At 58.3% G+C, this 16,523-nt stretch overlaps 1 protein-coding gene across 4 annotated transcripts; it reads right to left on the bottom strand.

Annotated features, from left to right (window-relative positions):
- Window positions 1-1,619: 1,619 nt before the first annotated feature.
- On the bottom strand, window positions 1,620-15,025 carry HP1BP3 (heterochromatin protein 1 binding protein 3). 4 transcript variants are annotated; one of them, XM_066637529.1, is made up of 13 exons: window positions 14,930-15,025; window positions 13,056-13,237; window positions 12,562-12,664; window positions 10,779-10,929; window positions 10,201-10,360; window positions 9,979-10,122; window positions 9,410-9,490; window positions 8,726-8,880; window positions 7,945-8,035; window positions 7,658-7,817; window positions 3,370-3,481; window positions 2,995-3,111; window positions 1,620-2,697 (listed from the first exon to the last, which is right to left on the bottom strand). In XM_066637529.1, the coding sequence occupies exons 2-13, from the start codon at window positions 13,140-13,142 to the stop codon at window positions 2,403-2,405; spliced, it is 1,656 nt and encodes a 551-aa protein (XP_066493626.1). In that variant the 5' UTR covers window positions 13,143-13,237; window positions 14,930-15,025; the 3' UTR covers window positions 1,620-2,402. The 4 variants fall into 4 exon arrangements, with proteins under 4 accessions (XP_066493626.1, XP_066493629.1, XP_066493628.1 ...); XM_066637532.1 differs by having other exon boundaries at window positions 12,580-12,664; XM_066637531.1 differs by lacking the exon at window positions 14,930-15,025 and adding an exon at window positions 13,891-14,263.
- Between the last annotated feature and the right edge of the window lie 1,498 nt (window positions 15,026-16,523).

The raw sequence follows: 16,523 nt of genomic DNA, 5'->3' as shown, positions 1-16,523 counted from the left end.
GTGTGTGGCTTGCAGCGCAGTTGCCACTGCTTGCCCTGGTTGTGCCCCCGCATCCTGCGCGGGCAGCGCGTTCAGGTGAGAGAGGAAAGTGTCCGGTCCCAGGAACTTTCTGGGCCCCTTTCTGACCCTGGGCCCTTCACCCCCTTCTCCTAGGCCGTGGGGCAGCCCTTGCGCGTTGCCCTGGCTGGAGCAGAGCCTCGTGCTGCTCACCGGGAACTGCCCAGCCCGTCCGCGGCGGAGGGGCCTCCGCTAAGCCGGTACCCCTGGGGGATGCCAGAGCCCCTTCCGCCCACGTAGCGCCCCGAGCGGGGAGGCCTGACCCTGCGCCCTCTGCGCGCACCCGCCCCCAAGCGCCGCTGCGGAGGCGGGCGGGGAAAGGACGGGGCGTCCCAGATCTGGGCCGAGCCCGACTCCAAGGACTGCGAGCCCAGCTGGCTCCTCGGCACCGGGCAGCCGCGGAAGGCGAAGGGGTGGGAGGGCGACCACGCGAGGCCGGGCTGGCGTCTCCTCTGTGGCCGAAGAGGTGAGCCCGCGCTTGGCAGCCAGGGAAGGCCGGGCTCGTCCGAGCGCTCCGGGCATTCCCCGCCCCGTTTCTGGCGGCAGCTGCAGGTCATCCTGTCTGCAGTGGGAACGGGCCCAGCCCGAGATGGGAACAGCGTGGAGCTGGAGGTCTCCTCGGAAGCAGCAGGGGCGCGAGCGTCAGCTGCGCTATGCGTGGTCAGAGAGCTCCAGTGGAGGAGGTGGCCCTTCCAGGCACACCTGGCAAGAGCCCTGGCAGCGGCCCCCTTCGCCCGCCAGCTCCAGTTCGTCCTCCCCACAAGCTTTTTCCTTGTTCCCACCGAACCTGCCCACATGACTCAAATCCAGCCACACCCCACCCTTTTGCAGTTCCTGCATCTGCCCAGCGGCCCAACAGCCCCTTCCCAGGGGGCCCAATCCTGCGGACGGGGTGTGCTTGTCATTTCACACAGCAGTGGCTTTGTGACAGGGGGAGATAGGAGCCCCCCCATTCCTTGCCTTCCCCACTGGTCAAGCAGGCTCAAGCCTTCCTGGAGGGCTGGTTCTGCAGCTGGGACCCCCCTTCTGCTGTTTCCAAGCTGCCAGGTGCCCAGGAAACTGAGCAGGGGCCAGCCTCGCTCCAGAGGACCATAGGGGTGCATGCTCAGGTCTGGCAGGCCGGACACCATCTAGGAATCATCTCAGAGGTCCAGAGTCCCCCAGCTGATGTCTGGGGGCTTCTGTCCCACCCGTCTTTGCAAGCCATCCTTCAGAGCAGTACTCATTTCAACTGTGCAGCAGCTGCCAGTCCTTGCTCCTCTTCAGGTGCTCAGCAGCAGCTGAGGGATCCTGAACCAGCCCAGTTGTGCTGCTGACTTCTGAAGCCTCCCTCACCTGGACCTGCCTATTCTCAGAGACAGAATGGATGATGAAACCTACTCTTTAGAGGGCCCCACTATGAACTAGGCCTGGGGGAGTCCCCTGCTGACCCCGTTCTCCAGGAGGGTGCCCCAACCACCAGCAGGCTCCAAGTGCCCAAGCAGGGCTCAGCCAGCAGCACAAGGGATGCTCACTCTGGGCCAGGCCCTCCAGGTACAAAAACCACACACACACCAGCAGGCTCAGAGTTGCTGTTATATTTTCCTCACTTCGTGGCTCTGTGTTCATTCTCTGCTCTTTCCTCTTAAAAAAAAAACAGGGTAGGGGGCAGATAACTGACAAAACCTCAGGCTCTTCCATCTTGCTAGAGTTGGATTCAAGGTGACAGTTGCGCAAGCCCAGTCTTGAGGGGACAGAGACCACGAGGGGGAACTAAGCTATGACAGCAGAACACGCTAGCTAGGAAGGCAGCAGCAGGGCCCCCATCCCACAAGGCAGACCCTGACCCCCCCAATACCTGGGGGAGAGCAGGATGGGGTAACCAACCTGCTGGTTGGCAAGGACCACAGGCAGCACTCTGGGGTAGGACAAAAAAGGCCTTTTGAACTGCCGCCTCCACCTTCTGCGAAAGCTGTTAATTTCTAAAAATATAACCATCTTCTTCGCAACCAGTTTTCAAATCCAAAACTCCACAGCCAAGCTGCACCCTGCACCAAGGACCCGATGCTGCCTTGTTTCTTGAGTAGTGTCTTATGTTTACTGGTGATTGGTCTGGGGCGAGAAAAGGAGGTGGCTGGAGGGGCGAGCACATGAGCGTGAGCGAGAAGGCACAGGGAAGAGACCAAAATGCCTAGATGTGGAGCATCACTTGGATGTCCTGGTTTCCCCCCTGCTGCTACCGGTGAGGGGGAGGGAAGAGGGAGAGAACAGCTGCAGCTCAAGGACTAAGATACAAAATATGTGTGGACCTCGAAGAAGAAAAGCACAGGGGTACAGAGGTGCTGCCACTCAGGGGAGTAGTGGCCTTACTTCTTCGCCCGCAGGGACTTCCTCATGGTAGGCTTGCTCTTCCTGGTGGCTGAGGGCTTCACCTCCTTCCTGGCGCTGGTGGGCTTCTTGGGGGCGGGGCTGCTGCCAGGGGGGATCCTGATGGCAGCCTGAGGGGGTGCTGGCTTGGCTTTCTTGGTGGGGGCTTTGACTTTGAGAGGGGGCTTGGCTTTCCCACGATGCACCACAGGGGTGGCCTTGCGGGGCTTGGCCTCTCGCCGTTGCACTGTGCTGGCCCGGCTCTGGACTTTCGGAGGGGGCTGCTTCTGCGTCCTGCTGACAGGAGCAAAAGAGCTCAAGACCAGCAATGCCAAGAGGGCAACACTCCTCCCACCTGTTTCAGAACCATCTCATGGCGAGTGAGGTGGGCACCAGTGCTGCTGCCACTTGGCGAGCCTGTGCTGGCCACGGAACAAATTGCAGGACATATCTTTCCCCTCAGCCTTGCCGAAGAGGGTCCTGCCCCATCCCTTGAAAACCAGTCAGGAAAGGGGCCCAAGGACCACCTGGTCTGGCTCCCACTCCAAAGAAGGTGTCATCTTCCCAGCACAGGGCCACTGGTCACAATACCTTTTCTTGGGAGGGGGCTCTTCCTCAGACTCCTCCTCTTCCTCAGATGATGACTCCTCTTCCTCAGAGGACTCTGAATCTTCCCCCTTCTGCTTCTCTGGGAACAGAATGCCTGGGCTGACAGGAGGTCAGAAATAAGGCGTGTGGGAGTTAAAACAAGACAGTGCCCCATAGCGTGGGGGTGTAGCCACTCAGACCACATACACTTTGCAGGATCTGGAGCCCCTCCTTCCTACTCCTCAGATTCTGGACTGAAAAGGCCTGGCCCCAAGTCCCCTCCGAGCACCCCTGCAGTTCAGGCACTGGAAGAGTCTGACAGGCCCCTCACAGCAGCCAGGCAGTTCCTGGCCTGGGGATCTCCAAGACGTCCATTACCTGGGGTAGTACGGGAAGCACAGCTGGAAAGTGCCACTGAAGCCCTTCCCGGAGATCTGCTCCATCCAGCCGTTCCGCTCGCATTTCTGCAGGGTCCTTTTCAGCAGATGGACTGGGGGGGAGATGAGGGGAGGTGGTCTCAGCATCCCTGTAATTCAGCCCTACCCACAAGAACCAAAGGAGTGGCTGGCTGGCTGCGAAATCAGGTCCCAGGATTTGTTACGTCTAGCATTCCCCCCAGCTGCCTCCAGGAGGCAGTCAGGAATGCTTCCCACCCATAGCTCCCCAGCACTCAGTGGGCAGGCTGCCTTGGAACCTGGTGACAGTGGCCCTCCTGTCTGCCAGCCAGGGACAGACCTCCAGCTGGGTGTCCCTCCAAGTGAATGGCCATCTCACTGCCATGCCGTCAGCTTCACTGGGCACCCCCTTTCCTGGTCCCCATGCCATGCTTGGGGAAGACACATTTCTCTACTTAACACATCATCTTGCAAGTCTCAATGATGCCCTGGCTTAAGAACCCCAAACATTGTCGCCTTTCCTCATCAGGAAGGAACTCTAGGTCTCCAACCCATCTTGGCTGCCTGGTGCCTTGCCTGCTCCTGCACCTGTTCCAGGTCTGCAATATCCCTCCTCCTTGAGGTGGAGTGACCAGAAGTGGACACCACATTCCAGAGGCCTGGAAAAATCTTAGTTGCCCTTTTTTGCACCCTTTCCATTTCCACTATATCCTCTTTGAGATGCGGCAACCATAAATGGACACAATACTCCAGGTGTGGCCTTGCCATTGATTTGTACGTCATTACAATATTAGCCATTTTGTTCTCAATACCCTTCCTAATGATCCCAAGCATAGAATTGGCCTTCTTCACTGCCGCCGCACATTGGGTTGACACTTTCAACGACTTGTCCACCACCACCCCAAGATCTCTCTCCTGATCTGTCACAGACAGCTCAGAACCCATTAGCCTACATGTGAAGTTTTGATTTTTTGCCCCAATGTGCATGACTTTACACTTACTTACACTGAAACAAAATGCATCTGCCATTTTGCTGCCCATTCTGCCAGTTTGGAAAGATCTTTCTGGAGCTCCTCACAATCACTTCTGGTCTTCACCACTCAAAAAAGTTTGGTGTCGTCGGCAAATTTGGCCACCTCACTGCTCAACCCTGTCTCCAGGTCATTTATGAAGAGGTTGAAGAGCACCAGGCCCAAGACAGATCCTTGGGGCACAGTGCTTTTCACTTCTTTCCATTGTGAAAATTGCCCATTGACACCCACTTTCTGTTTCCTGGCCTTCAACCAGGTCTCAATCCAGGAGAGGACCTGCCCTCTAATTCCCTGACTGTGGAATTTTTTCAGTAGCCTTGGGTGAGGGACTGTGTCAAACGCCTTCTGAAAGTCCAGATATATAATGGCCATGGGTTCTCCCGCATCCACATGCCTGCTGACCTTTTCAAAGAATTCTAAAAGGTTCATGAGGTAAGACGTACCCTTACAGAAGCCAGGCTGATTCTCCCTCAGCAAGGCTGGTTCGTCTGTGTGTTTTGAGATTCTATCTTTGATGAGGCATTCCACCATCTTACCCGGTATAGATGTTAGGCCTATAGTTTCTCGGGTCCCGCCCTTTCCCTTTTTAAAAATAGGCGTGACATTTGCTATCCTCCAATCCTCTGGCACTGTGGCCGTTTTGAGGGACAAGTTGCATATTTTAGTCAAGAGATCAGCAACTTCATTCTTCAATAACTCTTGGGTGGATGCCATCAGGGCCCGGTGACTTATTGATCTTTAATTTATCAATGAGGTCTGAAACATCTTCTCTTTTAACCTCTATCTGACTTAACTCCTCGGTCAGGAGGGGCCGTTCGGGCAGCGGTATCTGCCCGAGGTCTTCTGCAATGAAGACAGATGCAAAGAACTCATTCAATTTCTCTGCCATCTCTAAGTCTCCTTTTATTTCCCCTTTCCCACCCTCACCATCCAGAGGGCCAACCGCTTCTCTGGCGGGTTTCCTGCTTCTAACATATTTGAACAAGATTTTATTATTCCCCTTAATGCTGCTGGCCATGTGTTCCTCATAGTCTCTCTTAGCCTCCCGTATCACCTTCTTTTTTATTCTCCTCATTAGGGCAAGACTTCCATTTACGGAAGGAAGCTTCCTTGCCCTTTACGGCCTCTGACATGGCTGGTTAGCACCCTCCTGGACTTAGTCGAGCCCTTCTTCCTTTGCAGTATACACTTCTGCTGGGCCTCTATTACTGTTGATTTGAGCAACCTCCATGCTCTCTGGAGAGATTGGACTCTTTTTACCTTCCCTTTCAACCTCCTTCTAACCAGCCTCCTCATTTGAGGGAAGTCCGCTCGTCGGAAGTCAAGGGTTTTTGTGAGACATTTGCGCGGTATTCTTCCCCCGACGTGCATGTCGAAACGGTTCACAGCATGATCACTGTTCCCCAATGGCTCAGTAACACTGACGTCTCTAACCAGGTCCTGAGTATCGCACAATATTAAATCCAGAGTCACCTGTCCTCTGGTGGGTTCCATGACTAGCTGCTCTAAGGCACTGTCATTTAGCTGGTCTCCTTTTTGTGACCAGAACACAAGTTGACCCAGTCAATATGAGGATAATTGAAGTCCCCCATGATTACAACCCTGTCCCTCGTCACCTCCCTGATCTGTTTCCTCATTTCAAGTTCCCTTCTGGTTTCTGGTCTGGAGGACGATAGTACGCCCCCAGTATTACATCACTCTTCAGGCCTGGTAATTTAACCCACAGAGATTCTATGGTGGAGTCAGACCCACCTTCAATCTCTACTTTGCTGAATTCTACCCTTCCTTAACATAAATGGCCACCCCACCCCCAACACGCCCTTCCCTGTCCCTCCTGTAGAGTTCATAGCCCGGGACTGCGGTATCCCACTGATTCTCCACATTACACCAGGTTTTCCTTATGTCCACTGTGTCAATGTTTTCTCTTGTCACCAGACATTCCAGTTCTCCCATCTTTGCTTGGAGACCGGGCATTTGCATAAAAGCATTTATACATGGAATGCCCCAGGATAGGCTGCTTATTAGCTCCTTTGTCCCTGAATGCTCTCATTATGCCAAACATTGTCCCCCTCACATATAGTGCTCCCAAGCCAGGTATCTCCCAGTCTGTACTTGTGTCTTTGGTTGTTTTTGCCCAGGCGCAGAACTTTGCATTTATCCCTGTTGAACTTCATCTTATTCATTTCAGCCCTGTATTCCATTTTGTCAGGTCTTCCTGAAGGCTTCCGCTGTCTTCTAGTGTGTTTGCTACTCCTCCCAGTTTATGTCATCAGCAAATTTGATGAGGCTCCCTTGTATCCCCTCATCCAAGTCATTGATGAAGATATTAAAAAGAACCAGGCCCAAGACAGAGCCCTGAGGTACCCCACTCAAAACTTCCCTCCAGGTTGATGCGGAGCCACTGACAAACACCCTCTGTGTACAGCCATCCAACCCGTTGCAAATCCATCCAACGATTGTATCGTTGAACCCATATTTTACCAACCTGCTGATTAGGATGTCATGTGGGACCGTATCAAATGCTTTACTGAAGTCAAGATATATTACATCTACTGCATTCCCACAGTCCAGTAAGCTAGTAATTGGATCAAAAAAGGAGATGAGATTTGTCTGGCAAGATAAAATCAATGGCTGGGAAGCCCAAGCAAAAACTACCAGGACAAAAAACTACTGGGGGGAGGGGAAGACAGGGAGAGCTCCACCAGGGCATTTTGCTGGTTCCACTCAGAACTCTCTTCCACATATAGCCCTGAGCCAGATGGGCTCAGGAGGACTTCCTGAGGCCAGCACCCCTACACCTTTGCCACCCCCTCCGCATCTCTTCCCCAAGGTAACCAACAGGCAACTCCAGGAAGTCCCTGCTCCTTCTCCCAGGGACAGATTGCTAAGGAACATGGAGAACGCCAGCCCCTCTCTTTTAGTAAGAGCAGTGGAAAACCCTGGCTGCTGCCAAGGCAAACCAAGGAAGATCCATCCTGCCTAGTAGCCATGCTCCCAAGAATTCCACAGCCACTCCTGCACACTGATGCTCAGAGGCGGACCACGAAGTCAGCAGCATTTTGCCACCACAACCAGCAGTCCCTGAAGGGCTCTTCCCTGCATGCATCTCAGGCCCCAGCCGAGCCAGTGGCCATCACTACAACCAGTGCCAGTCCAAACTGTGCAAGGAAGCAGCATGGCTAGCAAGGACACTGCTTCTGCGTGCCTGCCTGTGTGGGAACAGGCGAGGACGCAACCTACCCTGGAGGCTGGAGTTTGTCCCCGGGTGCTTCTCCAGGACGTATTTCTTCAGAGCAGTGGTAGAGCAGGTCTTGGGCTCATTCATGGCGGCAATGGCTGACAGAATAGCGTCATCCATCAGGCTCCCACCCAGCAGGGGCTTCTCTCCAGATTTCTTCAGCTGTTTTGGGGAAAGCAAACAGGGGGCGTCAGATAAAGAGAAGGAAGAAAGGTCCCTCCCCTGGTACTCGAATCCTCTGCTCTGAAAAAGCAGGAGCGAGGTGTGCACAGGGTGCCTTACTCCCCACCTGAAAGGTCCCAGAGGCTCCTTTGCCTGTGATCTGCTCCAGCTGGCCCTTCTCCACAGCTCGCTGCAGGGCATTTTTCAGCAACTGGGGTCTGCAGGAAGGAGCAGGTGCGTCAAGCCCGCCCTGGGCACAACCACTGGCAGAGCTGTGGGGAGCAGCAGAGGCCCACCTGCTATGGGGCAAGGGAAGGATGGAGACCTGACCCAAAGAGATCTCTAGGGAATCTGGACTAGGGCTCCAGAGTTCACACAAATGGCTCTCCCTAGCATGGAGAAGGAGATCCTGTCATCTTATGGGGGCAGAACAGACTTGCTTGTCCAGGGCCCGCAAGGGAGCAGAGCTGGATTTAGCCGTGAAAAAGGCCCCCAGAGACCACCCATGATGCTCCCGTGATCTTGTGATGCTCACAAGGAACAGAGATGCATCATTCTTTGCTGGGGGGTAAAACAGAGGGAGATGCACTAGTGCGGAAGCCCAAAGAGAGGGTGGAACAAGCCAAGTGGCTTGGCGTTTGAGGGCATGGTGGGTGGTCCTGGTCAAGGAGGCCAAAATCCACACACGTCCCCCCTTCAGCCCCAGCTGCATGCTGGGGGCAAGCACAGGCCGTTTTGCATGTGCTCAGAACACTACGGAGAAAATTGTCTTGGGCCAGGGGACACAAAGCCGGCCTTGCACCCCTAGCTGGCTGCCAAGGCAAGGGGAGGGAGGGCAGCCAAGGCGATGCTTCCCCCCCCCCCAGAAGGGGGCTGCTGATCTGCCTGGACTGCCTCCAGCCACCTACCTGACGTCCACCTTCAGTTTGGGGTAGTACTGTGAGACGTATTTCTTGATCAGGCTGTAGGAGGCCTCCTTAGGCTCGCAGAGGCGGGTGAAGGCCAGTGGGAGGACATCTTCTAGCTTCACCTGCTGCTCTGGGCCGGAGGCCAAAGCACTCCTCTGAAAGACAGTGTGGAACCCCTTGGAAGGAGGCCAGGAGCCCACTGGGCAGCCCATCCACAGGCAGAGGAATGGAGGGCAACAGAGGTGGAACAGCGCTTGGGATGGGGGCACGGCAAGGCCCTTTCCCAGGCATACACTCTCTCTCCCAGGCATGCTGTGGATGGATCTTCCCACTACCCTCAGCATCCACAGGGCGAGGGCAGCTGCAGGGACTACCTAGGCAGGTGGGAAATCAGCCCACGAGGGATAGGAGGCAGCCTCCCTACATGGTATAAGCTGGAGTGCACCAGCGCCTGGGCCATTGGGTGGTGGAAGTGTCTTCAGGGCAGGGGGAGGTGCTGCTTTTGCCTAGGGAGAGTGCCCTGGGCCATGCCACAAGGCTTGTTGGCTCCACGGGGGGGGGGCACCCTTGTGACTGCCCTGCAGCACATTTGCCCTCCTCCACACGCCTGCAAGAAGAGCAAAAGCCCTTGGTGAGAGGAGGGTCCTGTGGAGGGGTTACTCCTGCCTAGCCTGCTGGCCTTACCTTCCGGTCTCTGGATTTTGGAGCGGCTTTCCCCGAGTTTGGGACAACCACAAAGCTGCCAGAGGCTCCTTTCCCTTTCACCTAGTATGGTAGATGGAAAGGAAGGGTCGGTGTCGAGCATCAGGAAGACTCTGGAAAAGCAGGTGATGCGCAAGGGGGCCCAGGGAGGGGGCAGCCACCAGCCATTCTCAGCCAGATCTGCAGCTTCAAGGGCAGAGCTGCCTTAATCTTCTGTGACATGGAGAAACCCACACCTAAAGAACTCACTGACGCCTTTTAGAAAGCCCCTCCAAATCTGGAAGCCTAACCTAATCTGATCCAGAAAAAGCAGGGTGGAGCCCTACAGAGCCAGTCTCTTAGCCGACTCGAGCCTGAAGAGGCACCAATCCTGATTCCCCCACCCCCCGCCAGCAACACCTGCAGGCTGACACAGTGTGCCCCCGAAACCTGAACACCATCAGCCTCAAGAGCGGGCTAATGCTTTAAGCCAGATGCAATGCCCCCCCCCCCAGCAGCTCCTGTGGCTTAGCAGGACACCTTTGCCAGGTGTCTCCAGAGGCACTGCTCACCTGCCGGATGGCACCCCGCTCCAGCTCCCGCTTCAGGGCCTGCTTCAGGAGATAGCCCCTCCTCTGCAGCTCCAGAGACGCATACTTGCCAATGATGTACTTGCGGATGGCCACGACCGACGCCCCCCCCTTCTGGTAGCAGGCCTGAAAGGGAGCAGACCATCAGCAGACAGCCCTGCCTGCCCACGAGGCTGCCTGCCTGCCTGCCTGCCAGCCACTTGCCTTGATGGCCTCAATCAGAATGGCATCCATCTTAGGGCGAGAGGAGGCTGCCATCTGTGTCTGCTTCTGGGCCCTGGCGAGCTGGCTGGCCGAGAGGGTTGCCCAGGCAGGGATGGTCCTCCGGACCTTCTTCTCCTTCTCCTTCCCTGGGTCCTTTTCCCTGCGCACAGCACGAGACAAGAGCATCAGGTGGGGAGGTTGCCAGGCGGCTCAGGGGTGCAGAACCACAACGGAGCTCCTGCTGCTGCCTCCACGCGCTGGGTGGGGCCAACTCTTGGGGGGGTCCTGCTGCATCAGACATTTGTCAGGAACAACACCTGGCTACACAATTGGGACTGTGGCAATGGATAGTGCGGTGGGATTGAGGACCAGCCTGCCCAACACCCTCCCCTTCAGCCAAACTCCAGTTCACCAGAGCAGCAAGCTGGAGCAGCCTGGGGGAAGAAGTCTTTTGCAGAAGCACCGGCTTCACCTGCCCTCCCTTACAGATCCTTTCGGGAAGCAGCTCTGGACGACGCCCCCTTCCTCCAACCCCTCCAAGAGCCCCATCCAGGCACCTAGGAGATTGCATTCCTTACTCCTTTTTGGCTTCCTCAGTAGGCTTCTCCACACTCTTGTCCCCAGCCTCAGACTCCTTTGGGGGCTCCGCCTCACTGGAGGTGGCTGGCGGGGTCTCGTTCTCCTGCTCCTCAACGGTGGAGGCTGACTCCTCGGAACTTACATCTGGATCTGGGCAGGGAGGAGGGGAGGAAGGGCAGGAGAAGCCTGGCTGCAGGGAGCGGCATAGGGGCGACAGGTGGTGACACTGCACAGGTGCCGCTGGCAGCACCCCAGGCTGGGTCAGCCCCACAGCAGGACCCATGGCCCACCCCCACTGCACCCTGCCAGGGTGTTCTGTTCAGAAGCAGGCAGGACATCCGGCGCCAGCCCCAGCGCCTGGCACGTCTAGTGGGGATCTGCAGTCGCCAGCACAACCCACTTGCTGATCTGCTCTGGTGCTTCAGAACTTCCCTCAATTACAAGGTCAAGCTGAGAACAGGTGGAGTGGGGCCTGCCCCGAGCAGAGCAGGCTAGGAAAGCCACCAGGCCTGCTGTCCCAGGTGAGTCTGCCCTCTGCTTGCACACTTGTGCTTTCACTCAGGCGCCTCCCAATTCAACCAACAAACCATTGCACACCAGCAGGGTCAGGCTGTAAGTCTTCCCCCTGCCCCAGGATCTTCTCCCCTGTGCTGCAGTCTGGGACTCGGGAGTGTTCTCTGGGCTGCCGGCCCGGCTTAGTCAAGCCCCAAGGACAATTCCTGCCTCAGAACCCACTTCTCAGACAGAGCAGCTTGTCTCCCCATCCTCGTCCTCCCTTGAACTTCGATCTCTGCCTGCTTCCAGCCTGCCTGGTCCATGTCTGTGGTTCTGCAACTCACGTACCTCTCACTTCTGAGCAGGAATTAAACTAATCCAAAACAGGAACCCAAAAACCTGTTCAGAGAAGCTTCTTCTCAGAACCAGACAAAAACACACACACGGAAGAGACGAGAGGTTCCATTAGAAAACACCCCCCCCTGGCAGCTAGGAGATTTTTGCAGAGATGGTAAGGGCTCCCCTCTGTTCTTGCTGTCTCCAGGGAGCCCCAATTTCCCAGCAAAGGGGGAGGGTCAGTGGTGGCAGGGACGCCCAGGCCATGGGGCCCAGGTTTGGGGGAACCCTGCTGCCACAAAGCCTAGGGAGTTGTTTTCAAGTGGAGGCGGAAAGCTGCAGGTATTCTTGTCTGTGCAGTTGGTGGTGCTTTTTGGAGGGAAAAGCAGAGCCCTGGGATGTCAGACTGAACAGGGGAGGATGGAAGGGGAGCTCTGGGTGGGGGCAGGGATGCAGACATACCTGCCAAGCAGCTCTGCGCCTTGGCCTGAGACCTCCCTGGGCAGCTGTGGTGAGTGCTTTCCCCCTCTCACTGCTAGCCGAGTCCCTGCCTTCCCTGGACAGGATCATTGCACATCACTGCTATTTGCAGACCCCATTCAACAGAAATGTCATTGAGCAGTTACCACAGGAAAAGACCACAGAAGAGTGGTCTTCTACACAAAAGGCTCCTGCATCGAAGTGCACGAACCAGTTGGAAAACCACTTTGTAATGTTGGGGGGCAAACTGGAGCTACAACAGCAGAGCCAACAGACACAAACAGAGAAAGCCAGAGCAGTTCAGTCCTCCGCACCAAAGCCTGGAGGCCTAGCAGCCAGCTCCCCTGAGCTCCACCAGTTCCGTGGCAAGAGCCTGCCACAAGCTGCCACCCTGCACCCAGAGTTGTGCTGACATGCAAGTCCCGCACACACTGAGGCTCACACGGACCAAGTTGTCTGCAGGAACTTTACCTGGCTGGGCCTCCTCACCTTCTGCAGGTTTGCTTTTGGGAGGAGTTTCCCGTGCAGAGGCATTCACAACCCTTCGGATCGGCATGGCGCCGTCACCAACTGTCTGGAAGGGAAGCGGAGAAGAGCGTCAGGCCAAGAGCCCAGGAGGCAGGAGTGGTGGTTTCTAGGCCAGGGAAATTGGAAGGAGGCATCTGGTGGGCAACCTTGGGTGCCTTCTCAAAACCAGCCCATCCAAAGCAACAGGGAGTAGCAACTGTGTCCAGACACACGAGGAAGAGAAGGAGGCAGCAGAAGTGGCAACTTCCCAAGAGACAAGGAGAAGAGTGCTTCAGTTCAGACCCAGCGAGGAAGTAGGGGGGAGTGCACCTAGGGATGGGGGTGGAGGCGCTGGTGCAGCCCCCACCAAGAGTCCTATAAGCGGGGGAGCGGCAGCAGCAGAGCAGGCCTCGCCAGGGCCAGTCCACGGGCGAAGGTGCAGAAGGGTCGGCCCCTACCTCACTCAGCGTGTCCAGGGGAGCGCCCGCTAAGAGAGGTGGCGCCTTACAGGGAGTGAGATCCGCTTCAGACACTTCGGCTGCCATTTAAATAACTGTCTAGCCCCAGCGTGAGGGCAGCACTTTGGAGCCCCAGGTGCTACCCTCAAGGGGGAGAAGACCTTCCTAACAGAGGAGACAACCTGAAGAATGCAGAAGAGACTGTGGTGAAGAAGAGCAACGAGGAGAACAAGACAAGAACACAAACAAAGGACAACTGTCACTCCTCCCACTCCTCAATCATGCTGCAGAGCTAGGCCAAAAGAGCAGCAACAGTTTGCCCAGGACCCAGGAGAGAGCCAGAAAGCCACAGGCTTGAGGGGGTGTACCTGCCTGGCAGCATGGGGAAGTGGACTGACCCCCACTGGCCTGGCAGAAGCCCCAGGCAAAGTGTCCCAACAGTGCCTGCTGCAGAACCAGGTCCGCAGGCAATGCCTGTGCAGGCTGGGGACAGCAACCCCCCTCTGCCACATGCCTGGGGGTCTTCATGGCTCACCAGCCTCAGCCCTGAGTTATAATGCCATGTGAGAGGCCCAGTGCTTCCTCCCTGGCCCTCTTGGGTCTTAGCGCAGCTCTCAAGCCCAGACTACGTCAGCCGTGCCCTCGAGAGCTGCCTACAACCATCTTTGAAATGGAGTCCTCCCACTCGCCACCCTGCACGCTCTCCTCTGCCACTGACCCCTTGCTCAAGCTTGTCTTTGCGGACAAGCCTTCCGAAGAGGGGTGGGGGGTTAGCAGCCTTCGGCCTGCATTCCATTTCCCTCCCTGCTCAAGCAGAGGAAGAGCCCCCACCAACCTCTGGATGCCGAAGGTGATGACTGCCTCTGGCTGGGGCAGGCGAGGCCCAAAGGAGATGAGGGGAGAGTTCAGCTGCCCAGAGCACAGGCAGCTCTGCCGCACCTGACACCAAACTCATCTGCGTCCCCTTCGTGGGTGAACCACCAGGCGGAGGTTGCTGCGGAGGCAGGCCTGCCACGGTGGGAAACACTTGCATTCCACACATGCTGCCAGCCTCAGCAGGGCGTGGGGGGCTGGACTGTTTTCTGTGGGAGGGAGGCAGGGAGGGGCTTCCCCAGCAGCAGCAGACCCGCCTCGGTGGGAACAGCAGAGGCCCCCAGAATCGCTGCGCAAGCCTCCAGGATGCTTCTCTGGCATGCGGGCAAGACCAGCGAGGGGTCTGGGGACCTGCCAACAGCAGGGGGGATCCTCCCTGCCCAGGCCGCCCGCCAGCACCGGAGCTGGAAGACCCCACTTTGGTCGGTGCGCAGCCAGCAGCACTTGCGAGGAGGCCGCGGCCCCAGCGACAGGAACGGGGCGGGTCGACGCCCCTGCCAGCTCCCCGCAGCACGGAGCGGGACAGCAGGCAGGCGCCCGTCCCCAGAAGAGAGCGCTCGACGGGCGGCACGGCGAAGACCCCGGGCCGCCCCGCCGCAGGAAGAGTCTGCAGGCTCCCCAAGCCCTGAGAACGGCGCCGGGCGCGCCCCTCTCTGTCGCCGAAGGCAAGCGGGCCCTGGGGAGGGCAGCCCGGTCCCCGCCCGCCCCGCCTCTGGCCCGGGCAGAGGCCCTTCCAGAGAGGGCGGACCGGCGGGACCTGCCTCGCCGAGGCTCGATCGCCGCGCCCCCAGGCGCAGAGCGGAGGCAGCGGGGCCCTCCCCGGACCCGCCCAACGGAGCGCGACGCTCACGAGGCCCGCCGGCCTGCAGGAGAGCGGCGGCGGCCTGACTGCGCGGCAGGGCCTGCGGGACCGGCCGGGCTCGCCCCGGGAGCTGCAGCGGCCATGACGGGCCCCGGCGGCCTGAGCGGAGCGGGGCGCCGCCCGCGGAGTCTTCGCTCACCGGCTCAGGGCGGCCCGTCGGCGGCGCGCAAGACACGCAGCAGCAGCGACGGCGGCGGAGCGGCCTCGAACAATGGCGGCGGCGGCACCGGAGGAAGGGGCGGGGCCGCGGCGGCGCGGGCCAATGGGCGGTGCGAGCATCTTTCGAACCCGGGCCTCAGGCCCGCCCTCGCTCCGACGCGCGGCCAATGGACGCTGCGGCCACGCGCATGCTCCGCCCGCGAGCCTCAACGCTCTAGGCCCGTCTCTCGCTGGCCGAACGCGGCGCTGCGGAAGAGCCTGCGGCGCGAGTGCGCAGGTGCGGCCGAGGCGCTCGGAGCGCGGGGCCAGCTGGCGCGAGGCTCCGGCTCCGACCTCGCCAGGCCGCGCGGTCCCGACCCCAGAAGGGGTGCCTGCCTGGCGGCCCCCGGAAGCTCCTCCGAGCCGCTCCCAGGCCCGGCTCCGACTGCCGCTCCAGTGCGGGGGGCCGGCAGAGGCCCCGCAGCAGGAGCGCGGGCGGGCGGCGCCGATCCGAGCGCGGAGCCCGGTCAGCTCGGGAGGCGGAGGTCGCTCCGGGCCTCCAGGGCCGCTGCAGGAGCAGGAGCGCGTCCGTCTGCAACAGGCCGTCGCGCCGGGACAGCCGGGCAGGCAGCGAGGCCCCGTCCGGCGCGGCGCCTGCCCGTCAATTCCAGCACTGCCGGGCTCCGCGGGTGGCTGCGCTGTGGACTCCGGCCCGCTTTGTGCTGCCAGACCGCGGCCTCAGCCTGCAGTCCTGCGCTTGCCCGGGAGCGAGCCCAGGAATTCAGTGGGACTCCTTCGGCTAAGCAGGCGTGGAAAAACCTTTGACAAAACCTCCATGGCCTGCTCTGGCTGGTACAGAGACACTGAGCAAGAGACTGCAGAGCTGGCCCTGGCAGCCTTCTGGTCACTGACTGAAGAGCAGGTCCCCTAGGGCACCCACCCCTAATTTTCTGTGGTTCTACTAGAGATATCCTTGGGGTGGGTCTGCTTGGAAATTGACACTGCTGTAGTACTACCCAACCACCCTTCTCCACTCACACTGCAGGTTTAAGGTAGAAGGCAGCAGGAGCCCCTGAAATGGCCAAGATATTGCTTGCAAGACCATCAGGCCTCATGGTTGACCAAGCAGCAAAAGCTCCCCTGTGCCCAAGACTTGGACCTGGCCAGCTCACATCTCTGCAGGGGGTGGGAGAGAGCATTGCTTCAGCATGGAGGAAGCATTGCTTATCTCCCTCCCTCCCCAGGACTGAGACCTAAAGAAGGCATCATATGGGCAGGGAAAGAGACTGGCTCCTAGCAGGCCAAGTCAACAGGTGGCTTTATGAGCACCCTCAAGGCAGAGATGCAAGCCTTCTGCAAAGAAAGTACTTATGGAGATGCCTTGCTGAAGGGTCTATAGAGACCTTTCACAATCCTACATTTCTAGAGACCCTTGCCACAATCGGGATCCTGCCACTTTAGAACAAGAACTGCATTGATGGCTTCTGCACGCAGAGGAATTTCTAAAGCAGAACAGACACTTCATGGCAAGGCTCAGCTCCCTGCCACTGTCAGGACGGGTGTGCCTACTTCCTTGGGGTCATCCTTGCTGAGCA

This window comes from Tiliqua scincoides, chromosome 9 (assembly GCF_035046505.1).
Source record: "Tiliqua scincoides isolate rTilSci1 chromosome 9, rTilSci1.hap2, whole genome shotgun sequence".
NCBI lineage: Eukaryota > Metazoa > Chordata > Lepidosauria > Squamata > Scincidae > Tiliqua > Tiliqua scincoides.
Note: the sequence above shows the minus strand (reverse complement) of the source record. Positions and strands in the feature narration are given on the sequence as shown.